The following is an 11,876-nucleotide window of genomic DNA, read 5'->3' as shown; positions in this document are numbered from 1 at the left end:
AATGCTGTCACCTTAGTTACCCAGACTGCAAGTGAAAGAGAGTCATATACAGAAGTTCTTTTCGAGTTGGAAGCCGCAAACCTGCCTCCGAAACGGGTCTTCTGGGATTGCACCAGGTAGAGGCAACGAACTACCTTAAGTCTTCCGATGCTCCTGGGAGTTGGCCAGAGGCTGGATGTTTCCCTTTGCTTTCTCCTAGAGACAGTTTTGTTTCCCCTGCTTTTCTAGAAGCTGGTGAATTGTTTTCAAGGCTGGGGCAAGTTGGATTGGACAGGAAGTGCTAAAGAGAGCTTAGGAAGATTAAAAGTTCCTGATAGCCGTGGTCGGGGTGAACCTAGTCACTTGGAGCTGAGTGAGAAGGGGAGAATCTTAGCACAGAAGAAGTTTTGGCGTGTGGACGTTTGAAATCGGAGTGGTTTCAAAACTTGAGTGTGGGGTGGCTGGATTTGAGTAGGGAAGATCGGCACCAAGGGAAATCCTTTCTAGACCAGGGCCTGAAAAGAAGGGGAGATAAATGAATTAAGCGGAAATAAATGTTTCTTTCGGGTTGGTGGGCTGGAAGGACGTTGACAGGTGGCTGGGGAACTGGGGTGGGTGGCAGTTTTGATTGCAAGAAGGTCCTGAAAAAAGGTTCTTCTGTTCTCGCAGGTAGTTGAAATAAACCATCAGCTAAGAATTCATGAGGATATTTATTTAATCTGGACGTTGGAAGCAATCCAGAAAGCTGATTGTTAAGCGGACGAAAAATTCATAATGAAGCCCAGAGAAATTCCCAAGATTGTGAGGGTAAGTGAGGGATTATGAGATGTGGGCATTGGGGGTGAATATTATATTCTCCAAAGGCTTTGAAAAGCTTAAGTAGAGCCCTCTGTCTCCGATCCAGGATCCTTCATTATCTTGACTGCAGAATGTGCAGTTCAGAAAGCTCCATGGTGTTCAGGGGCGGAATATACCGTCTTTAATGTGGCTCAAAACTGATAAGCTCAACTGTATTAGTTTGGGGAATAGCCTTTGGCAGCACTGGAAGGATGTGACTTCCCTGGGGATTAGTTTTTAAATAGCTTTTGCCCATTAACTGATTGACTGGCCCCTCCAAAATGTCCTTGTTATACTACTTTTAAAATTAACACGCAGAAGTGGTGTGGCGGAGAAGGGAGAGTGTGGGCCTAGGCGAGGAGACGGGTTCAAATCCTCAGACTCCCTTGCAGTTCGCTGGCCGGGCCTTGGACCAGTCAGTCATTCGTAGCCCAACCTACCTCACAGGATTGTTGCTAGGGTAACATTGGTGGCAGGAGGGCTTTGCTCTGAGCTGTGAGCGTAACCAGTTCTAAGCAGTTAGAAACGACAGTCCATTGAAAGTAGTGGCCTCAGAATAGCCTTTCTCAGCCTTTGCACCACTGAGAAACCCCTGAAACATTCTTCAGGCTTCAAGAAACCCCCAAAATGGTGTGATTTGCAGAATATGATTGGGAAGCCTAGCTATGGACACGCCCACCCAGGGCCCGCCCCCTCCAGGCCCATCATTGGCCATGGTGGGGGCAGGTCGACATAACTATTTATTTTCTTAGATTTTTATACCACCTTTCCATACGGCCCAGGGCGGTTTACACGGAATGTCATGGGATATATAGTTTAGATTATTACATTTTTATACCGCCACTGCCAGCGTAGCTGGCTTGTTCACCATCAATAAAATCCTAACACATCCATAAAAAGGTAAAGGTATCCCCTGTGTAAGCACCAGGTCATGTATGACCTTTGGGGTGACGCCCTCCAGCGTTTTCATGGCAGACTCAATACGGGGTGGTTTGCCAGTGCCTTCCCCAGTCATGACCGTTTACCCCCCAGCAAGCTGGGTACTCATTTTACCGACCTCGGAAGGATGGAAGGCTGAGTCAACCTTGAGCCGGCTGCTGGGATCGAACTCCCAACCTCATGGGCAGAGCTTTCAGACAGCATGTCGGCTGCCTTAAAGGTAAAGGTAAAGGTATCCCCTGTGCAAGCACCCAAGTCATGTCTGACCCTTGGGGTGACGCCCTCTAGCGTTTTCATGGCAGACTCAATACGGGGTGGTTTGCCAGTGCCTTCCCCAGTCATGACCGTTTACCCCCCAGCAGCAAGCTGGGTACTCATTTTACCGACCTCGGAAGGATGGAAGGCTGAGTCAACCTTGAGCCGGCTGCTGGGATCGAACTCCCAACCTCATGGGCAAAGCTTTCAGGCGGCTGCCTTATCACTCTGCGCCACAAGAGGCTCTTGTCGGCTGCCTTACCACTCCATAAAACATCATAAAACCTTCATCAAACATATACTATAACCCAATTGATTCCAAGATGACAAAAAATGAAGACTCCTCCCCTATGGCCCAGTACCCTGGCATCAACAACTATGTCATCACGGTCATCTGATGTAACCAGGGGAATGGATTACCCACTAGCTCTGGACCAGGTCTAGCAAATGGCCCAGGAAAACCCAGGGGGGAAACCTAAAGGAGGAGGGGACCCGATCTTATAATCCCGGGGACTCTGCCTGGCCTCAGCCTGGTGGAAGAGTTCTGTCTTGCAGGCCCTGCGGAATGCTCCAACAGGGTCCACAGCTCTTCTGGGAGCTCATCCCACCAGGTAGGGGCCAGGCCCTTTTTTCTTGACCCAATCATAGAACATCATACATTAAATAACAGTCACTATGAGTGTCCTGCATAGTGCAGGGGGTTGGACTAGATGACCCATGAGGTCGCTTCCAACTCTAGGATTCTTTGATTCCACATTAAGAGGAGATTTGTGTCAGTTCTGACCAGCTTTTCTCAACCATTTTACTGTTGAGACACCCCTGAAAAATTCTTCAGGCTTCGAGAAACCCCAGAAGTGGTGCAATCGTGCAGAATATGGTTGGGAAGCAGAACTGTGGACACGCCCACCCGGGGCCCCTCCCCTTCCCACCCCCTCCAGGCCCATCATTGGCCATCTTTGGGGGTGGGGTGGGGGTTTGACATTACCATATATGGCCCTATCACCTGATAAATGTTTACCCATTAAAAATATATATTTAAAATTAAGTAACTTTACCCCCGAAGAACATCTTGTGGTGCAGAGTGGTAAGGCAGCAGACATGCAGTCTGAACTTCTGCCCATGAGGCTGGGAGTTTGATCCCAGCAGCCGGCTCAGGGTCGACTCAGCCTTCCATCCTTCCGAGGTCGGTAAAATGAGTACCCAGCTTGCTTGCTGGGGGGTAAACGGTCATGACTGGGGAAGGCACTGGCAAACCACCCCGTATTGAGTCTGCCATGAAAACGCTAGAGGGCGTCACCCCAAGGGTCAGACATGACCCGGTGCTTGCACAGGGGATGCCTTTACCTTTACCTTTAAGGCCTGCAGTTCTTAGTGGTCCTTCAAGGCCTCAATGATAAACCTGGGGGAACAGCTCTTTCTAGCAGGCCCTGCATAACGGTTAAGGTAGGGATAGTCAAACTGCGGCCCTCCAGATGTCCATGGACTACAATTCCCATGAGCCCCTGCCAGCAGGGCTCATGGGAATTGTAGTCCATGGACATCTGGAGGGCCACAATTTTGACTACCCCTGAGTTAAGGTCTTGCAGGGCCAAGGCTGGTTTCATCTCCTTTGGGCTGCTAAGTATGTTATCTGCAGAGAAACTTTTGAAACCATTAGCCTTTAATTAACGGTTGGAAACGGATGGCTTTTTTGTTGATGCAATTACGTTGAGTTACGATACACAAATCTCGCAAGATTTCCAAGGTGTTTTGCTCGTGGTATGTCATTTGCAACTGCTCCCATGTGTAATCCATTCATGAGTTGGATCCAAACGGCGTATAATTAGGCAGGGCATTCTAAAGAACAATAAACCACGTCAGCATATAATTACCTTAAGTATAGCTAGCAAATACAGCCTAAGCTGATAGGTTTGTATGAAATCCTGCTCTATTAATTAGGTGGTGTCGGTATTACAAAATCCTTGATTTATATCACTCACAGTAAAGTCCTGTAGGAAGGGTGAGGGGTGTACTCCAAAGAGAAAATCTGTGTCATTTTCACTCCACTAAAATTTCTCTCTCTCTCTCTCTCTCTTTTAACAGGAAAAACCTCTCCCCATCCTCCTCTTTATTACAATCTATAAGACAGTCTCCATAAAATACAACAGTCTCTACCTCAAACACTCAATATTTCAGACTTCACAACTGATGTACTCTATATCAGGGTAGTCAACCTGTGGTCCTCCAGATGTCCATGGACTACAATTCCTATGAGCCCCTGCCAGCGAATGCTGGCGGGGGCTCATGGGAATTGTAGTCCATGGACATCTGGAGGACCACAGGTTGACTACCCTGCTCTATATTATTAATCTCCTCATTACTACACCCTATTCTACATATCTCATCATTTTGAAAAACTGGCTATAGCTCTCAATATACCCGTCCAAAAGCAAATCTATTATGTATCTCGCAACAGAAACAAAATACAATTTCGTTCAAAATCCAATTCCTTATATTTTTATATTCACAACTTATTCTCAGTGCACATAAACATTGTAATCGTTTATATGCACTGCAATACTTTTATGTACAGTTTTTAGATTGTTTCCCATTCTAACTTTGTCTCCTGCTCACATAATCAAAGATCCATCTCTTCAGATTTCGAAATCGATCTGTTTTGCAAATAAGCATTACTGCAGAATTGACAAGTTTACTTTCCCATTCTTCTTAGCTTCTTAGCTTGGACAGACATCTGATTTCCATTTTGCTGTGTGGAGAATTCTAGCTGCTGTCACCATATATTCAAATATCTCTTCCAAAATTTGGGGTAATTTGTTAGGCAATATTCCGAATAGTTCCGGAGCTTCTTGGCTCACCTGGTTTTGGCCCTTCCAAGGTATTCCTGTATTCTGGAGATAGTTAATGCAATTTACTAAGTGGAATAGATTTTTTTTTTAAGTGTGTACTCATATGACTTCTGTGACAAACTCCGCTGGCGCTTTGTCACAAACTGTGACAAACTATCCAGTGACAAACTCTGCTGGTGCTTTGGTATGTCTGGCTAATCCAACAAGCTTTTAACAAACATTCCCTTTTCTTATTTCCAGGCACAAAATGATTCTATTTACAATATGAGCCACTCCAAAGGAATACCAGAGTTACCCCCTTTGCCTGGCATAGCCTCTGAAGATCCTTCCGAACTGTATCAGGTATGTGCAAGCTGGTTCGTTTCCCATGGGGCTGAGGCTGCTTAAACACCTTCTGGACGGAGTTGTCTATTTAAATGAGGCTTTCTCAGCCAGGGTTTCATGAGACCCTGCGGTTTCTTGATGGCCCTGGAAGGGTTTCCTGAATGGATGGGAGTTAGTTAACTTTGTATACATTTTTTTAATTGTTAAACACTTATTGTGATTTTTATTTTTAGTTTTATTGTGATTTTTATTGTGATTTTTATTGTGATTTTTAAAAATTTGTTTGTTTATTTATTATATTTTTATACCGCCCTTCCATATGGCTCAGGGCAGTTCACAGATAACATCACGGGGGGGGGGGGGATACATGGAACGACCTAACGTATAACGTAGTCCAATACAACAACAATAATCTAAACAGTGGTTCTGAATAACACAATTTCAGTGATCTTAAGCAACAACAATATAACAGGAACAGTAACTTAGCTAAGGCCCCCAGAGAGGTCAGGCTGGTTCAGGCCATGGAGGGGATGTCTGAGGGGGACCTGTGGATGTTATTTGGGTTTGGTTGGTCTCAGGCAAATACCTGGTGGAGGAGCTCCCATTTGCAGGCCCTGTGAAATTGTGGGGGTTCAGGCAGCTCGTTCCACCAGGTGGGGGCAAGGACAGAAAAAGCTCTGGCCCTCGTTGAGGACCGACGTGCTTGTTTGGGGCCAGGGATCACCAGCCAGTTGGCAGTGGCGGAGCGTAATGCTCTTTTGGGGGTGTAGGCAGAGAGACGGTCTCTCAGACACATTGGGCCCAGACTGCATATGGCCTTGAAGGTAAGAACCGAAACCTTAAGCCTGATCCGGAATTCAATTGGAAGCCAGCTGAGTTGTTGAAGTACAGGCCGGATGTGAGATCTCTACGGTGTGTTGGTGAGAGTCCTGGCCGCTGCGTTCTGCACCAATTGCAGTTTCCAGGTCAAGGATACGGGAAGGCCTGCGTAGAGCATGTTGGCCTGACTCCGCCCCCCATGGCCAACGATTGGCCTGGAGGGGGTGGGAAGGGGAGGGACTGTGGGTGGATGTGTCCGCAGCTCTGCTTCCCAACCATGTTCTGCACAATCATGCCACTTTGGGTTTTTTTTTCAAAGCCTGAAGGATGTCTCAGGGGTTTCTCAATGGTAAAAGAGTTGAGAAGAGTTGATTTGAATCAAGGGGTATTCTGCAGAAAAAAAAGGCAGGGTGGGATTGCCGATCAGATTTCCAAGGAAAACAACAGGAAAGTCCTCATTACAAAAGTATGTTTTGACAGCAAATATTCAATTCAGAGTGAGATTGATGATAAACGACCCTTCCATGTTCCCCGCTTCTCTGGGTCCAAGGACACACTTCCCTAAGAGAAGAGAGCACTTGAAATTTAGGAAATGTCTCTGGTACTTGCCATATTTATGAGTAAAGCACTGCAAAAAGTCACCTGTGCTGGACAGCAGCTCGACTTGTCCACGTCAGACTCCCGGGGAGAGGAGAGAGAAAGATCTTGTGCTTTCCAGGCATTTCTGCCAGCTCCCATCAGTCTCTCTCAGCTTCCCGTCGTCTTTTCCAGGATCACAACCAGTCTTTTTTATCTGCAGACAGATGCACAACAGGGAGGCTATCACATCCTTCTGATGGGTCCCTAGGCAGCTCTGTAGCCTCATAATTAATTAGCCAGTGTTATAGCATCACACTAAGAATGGAGAAGCAGGTTCAAATCAAAGAACCGCTGAAAATCAGTGGCTGTACAAGACAAGATCGAGGGATGGACAAAAAAGAAATGAGTTTTCCAGCCTTGGAATGGCACCGTGGAAGGCCAGAATTGCTTCAGCAGGGACATCACCTCCAGCACCCGTTACCGGAAGACGGCGCAGGCAGTGATTACAATCCAGGAGTTTGTCCAGGCAAGCCTTTGTTCAAGGGGATCAGGGCTCTGAGAGGCAGCAGCACCCTCCCCCTCATCTCCCAGCATATCTGCAAGTCTCCCAAAGGCTGTGTTGCTCTACCTCGGCTGCAAAAGTGAAGGGAGGGCCGCTAAACCGGATTCTGCACGCGAATCCGCTGCTCTTGTTTTGTTCCTACTTGCACAGGAGGGAAGAACCAGAGTGCCGAACCACCGGGGGTGGACTCCAGGAACCTCGGCCACCCACAGGCCCCCCCAGAGCTGGGGAACATAGGCCATTTATTGTCATGCAGTGTTTGGGCTGGATCCGGACAGGATGGAGGATGGCTTAGAGCAGGGGTAGTCAACCTGTGGTCCTCCAGATGTCCATGGACTACAATTCCCATGAGCCCCTGCCAGCGAACGCTGGCAGGGGCTCCTGGGAATTGTAGTCCATGGACATCTGGAGGACCACAGGTTGACTACCTCTGGCTTAGAGGGAGAGCTGTGGCACTGTTAGTGGTTCTGGGCAGGAATTTCCACTATGTGTACTAGTTCTGTCAACCTTCTGTTATGGGGCCTTGCAGACAGCTTCAGGCGGAGCTAAGGGCTGCTTTTCTCATTGAGGGGTAAAAGTTAAAAGATGCACTGGGAATAAGCAGCTGAGAATTAAAACAAACTCTCCCCCTGATCGACGGAGGCTGAGCTGCTTAGAAAAGAACTTGGGGAAGGGAGAAGGATCAACGAACTACTTAGAAATGTTCCCCTTTTAGACGCCTTAGCCATCGTTATCTTTCAGAGGGTTTTTAACAACCAAAAAGGAAGGAGAGAGATGCCACGAGAACTTGAGCGTAAATCTACTACCTCCGTCAAGGATGGGTTGGTGGCAGGAGCGTCCCTAGGATGACACTTGATCTCCTGGTGAAAAATATCCCCTGAAGAAAGAAACCTCTTTGAGAGGTGGAATCTAGGGCATTATATTTAAGTCCCTCCCCAACTCTTTTCTCTCTCACGCTCCACCCCTTCTAATCTCCACGTATTTCCGAATCCGAATCACGCAGAGCTAAAAGAGACCGCAAGAGGCTATCCAGTCCAGCTCCCCACCTCGGGGCCTTAAAAACCACACACTGTTGACAGCAGCTCATCCAACCTCCTTCTGCAAACTTCCAACGAAGGAGACCTCACCACCCTCCGAGGCAGCATATTGTGAACAGCCCTCACCCTCAGAAAACGCTTTCTGATATTTAAGCAGAAACTCCTTTCCTGTAATTTGAATCCGTTGCTCAGAGTCCCGCAGCAGACCAGTTGGCCCCTTTTTCAACATGTCAACCTTTTACGCAAGGATCCATCTCCCTTTGCCCTCCTCTTCTCCAAGAGACGCAGCCTCTCCTCGTAAGGCAAGGATCCCAGCCCCGCAGCCATCCTAGCTGCCTTTTCTGACTTGTCGATATCCGTCTTGATCTGCAGCACCCAGATCTGGACACGATATGTTTCCTTTGAAGAAAGATTTCCACTCCAGCATACCAATGTGCCCACAAAGAGGACTGAACTTTTAACGTAATGGCTAACTGGTGAATCAACTGAAGAGAAATGAAACAGCTAAGAGACCCTTTCCTAAGACCCTAAGATGCCCTTTCCTCTGCCAAGTTCCTCTTTAGTTTCGGTTTTCCCATCTTCCCTTTGAGCCTTCCTTCTGTATGACGTGTCTGCGTGCTACTGGAGCCGAGATGCTGCCTCACCTAGCGGGGAGAATTTCTAAAACAGTGATAAGTGTCACAACAAAAATCAGAGTCCAGTGCCACCTTTGGACTGCAAGGCGAACAAACCGGTCAGTCCTAGAGGAGATCAGCCCTGACTGCTCCTTAGAAGGCCAGATCCTGAAGATGAAACTCAAATACTTTGGCCCCCTCATGAGAAGGAAGGACTCCCTGGAGAAGAGCCTGATGCTGGGAGCGATCGAGGGCAAAAGAAGAAGGGGACGACAGAGAATGAGGTGGCTGGATGGAGTCACTGAAGCAGTCGGTGCAAACCTAAATGGACTCCGGGGAATGGGAGAGGACAGGAAGGCCTGGAGGATCGTTGTCCAGGGGGTCGCGATGGGTCGGACACGACTTCGCACCTAACAACCACAACAGCACCTTTAAGACCAACAAAGATTTACTCAAGGCACTCTTCAGGCTCTTCAACCATCATAACTGTGGAGATATAAGGCCGAAGCAAATTGTGGCACATTAGTAAACTGTGTCAAAATATCCAAATTAAGCCATATTTTGCGGAAGCCAATCAGCCCTTTTGAGTTTGGTCATGGCTCACAAAAGCATTGGAGAAATAAAACTGCCCACGTTAGTCATTAATGGCGGATGCTTCCCCCAGTTGTAAAAATAAATATTTAAAAGAGACTAGCTGCTGGCCCCATCCTTCTCCACCCATCCGTGGAAGCCTCCCTGCAAGTGACAATTTTTGTTCTTTTATGCCCACTGCTACTGTTTGCAGGGGCCTAGAGGTTTCCGGCTCTGTCCTTGAAATGGTCTCATCCATTTTTCAAAAGGCTTCTTCTTCCCTGACCCCGTGTCTCCTGGGGACTCATTTACTATTAAATGTGGCAGAGACCTTGTTGCCGAAGCTAGTTCCGCGGCTGGAACAACACCCCCCCTCCCCTTTCACTTGCCAAGACGATGGGCATAGTTATCAGTGTCGTCTGAGCAGAACAGAAGAGAGACCCACACCATGCGCTTAGAGAAACGTCTCTCAAACAGCCCCGCAATAGGGATTTGCTGCCTGTTTCCTTACTGATAAGATGAGCCCTGTCAATCAGGAGGCCAAAATCCATTGCTGGGCCTATAATGACTTATCAGCTCTCCCCCCCTCCCTCCCCAGAAATCAGTTGAGCTTTTTATTATCGTTTTGGGCTAAAGCTTCTGGTAGACGATAGGAAAAAGGCCTTCTCCATGTTGCCTTTCTAACAACCAAGACATATCGCTTTGTGTTTTAATACTCTGCTTCTCAGGAGGTTCCACAATGGAATGGATTTTGGCTGTCGTCGTGCTACTGTAAATTGGGGTGAGCCAATTTCCCCAGCTTCTTCCCTTGAGTATGAAATTGCTGGCTTAATTGGGAAGAATTCTCGAGGAATATTTTGATCGATTGTAAGGGTTTTTGTCTTGCCTTTGCCATCTGCCCCATTGGAACCAGTTTACCTTTGGACACACCATGTCTTTCCTTCCACATTACTGACATTACTATGGAAAGAAACTGTAAGAGAACTGTCTTGAGGTCATGGTGCATAGGGCTGAAGATAGATTTTTGGGGTGCATGGGTGTGAGATATACTATTGACCATGTTGGTAGCATGATTGGGGAGCCTGCAGGAGCAGAAATCTGTAGCAAAGTCATGCCTGAGCATGAGTCTTTATGAAATGTGGAAATATATAAACAGGGCATTGTCCGATTCCAGGGGGAACTCATTTCTGTCTAGCGAGTCCATTCTTCTCCTGGTTTCCCAAGCAGCTCAGGACAGCATATGTGTCCTACCTCGTTTTATCCTCACAGCAACCCTGTGAAGGAGAGAGTGCGGTTGGTCCAAGGTCACCCAATGAGCTTCATGGCAGAGTGGGGATTTAACCGCAGTTTCCTCAGGTTCTAGTAGAACACTCTAATCCAGTGCTGCTCACAGTAGCTGGGGAACCACATGTGTCTCTTTGACATGACCCCTGTGGCTCTTCTGAGTGCTGGGCTTGTGGGAATTGTAGTCCATGGGCCTCTGGAGGACCACAGGTTGACTACCCCTGGGTAATGCATAATGGTTGTGAGTTATATGAGAATGTAAATTGAGAAGCTCCTCAGCCAAGAGAATCACCAGACTTTGTTGTGTCTTTCAGCTGATCCAAAAGAGCAGCTATTACCCTTCTCTGATGCAGAGAGCGTCCTGGACATTGGCGGCTCCATTTAAAGAGCAGCGCTATTTCCGAAGCCCTAGTGACTCCATCGCCAACAATTACACCCTCACGGCCCGTGACTTGAAGATGAAAGACCTACAGAGGATCCCGTCGATCATAAAGCCAAAACGGCCCTCGGGGTCAACTAAACAGAGGGCAGAATCTCCATGTATCCTACAAACAGACTCATGTCTGACATATTCTCAAATATTCCTGCATTTTAGCTAGCAAAGGCTTTCGAGCTCCATTGTTACGACAGAGTGGAGTGATTGGAGAGGGAAAGCACAAAGGCTTTGGGTACCCAGAGGTTACCAGTTGATTATTTCTTGGTTCCTTTTTTCTGGAACCCTTAGTGCTTTTTTGCAAGGCATGATGCTGTTAACTAGACCAGGGGTCCCCAATCTTTTTATCACCGGGGACCGTTTGACAATCTTACTGAGGTCTGGGGGAGGGGGCAGTCTTTTGCCAAGGGACATTGCCACCGCCTGAGCCCCTGCTCCACTTGCTTCTCTGCCGACGCCCCTGACTTCCCACCACCCTCTGGGGGGTGCTGCAAGCAGCAGCTGCGCAGTGCCACGCCAAGGGGGAGCCCCAGCCATGGCGGCCGCCAGAGAGCACCAAAGGCAGCCCCCGAGGCAGCAGCTGGTTGATTCTGCACTTGCTTTGTTTATTCTGTTGTGGATCCTGCTGAATTCAGTTCGAACTGGGGTCTTCCTCTATTCCCTCCCCTCCCCATTGAAACAGAAAAGTGTTCTGCACGTGATTAGGGAAGCTCAGAAGAGGGGGTGGAGCCAAGCGCAACAGGAGGCTTTTTCTTGAAAGTGGGGGGAGAGGATTGGAGACAGCAGAGGAGGGGGAAT

At 47.9% G+C, this 11,876-nt stretch overlaps 1 protein-coding gene across 1 annotated transcript in view; it reads left to right on the top strand.

Annotated features, from left to right (window-relative positions):
* LOC143827096 (dynein axonemal heavy chain 3-like) overlaps positions 1-11,876 on the top strand; it is a 76,985-nt gene that overhangs the window by 3,103 nt on the left and 62,006 nt on the right. The window contains exons 2-5 of the mRNA XM_077316341.1: positions 17-116; positions 649-786; positions 5,097-5,198; positions 10,960-11,185. Coding sequence (XP_077172456.1) covers positions 754-786; positions 5,097-5,198; positions 10,960-11,185 — 361 coding nt within the window. The 5' untranslated portion in view covers positions 17-116; positions 649-753. The remainder of the gene's footprint in view (positions 1-16; positions 117-648; positions 787-5,096; positions 5,199-10,959; positions 11,186-11,876) is intronic.

Source organism: Paroedura picta, chromosome 17 (genome assembly GCF_049243985.1).
Source record: "Paroedura picta isolate Pp20150507F chromosome 17, Ppicta_v3.0, whole genome shotgun sequence".
Classification (NCBI taxonomy): domain Eukaryota; kingdom Metazoa; phylum Chordata; class Lepidosauria; order Squamata; family Gekkonidae; genus Paroedura; species Paroedura picta.
This window is presented reverse-complemented; position numbering and strand designations above follow the sequence as displayed.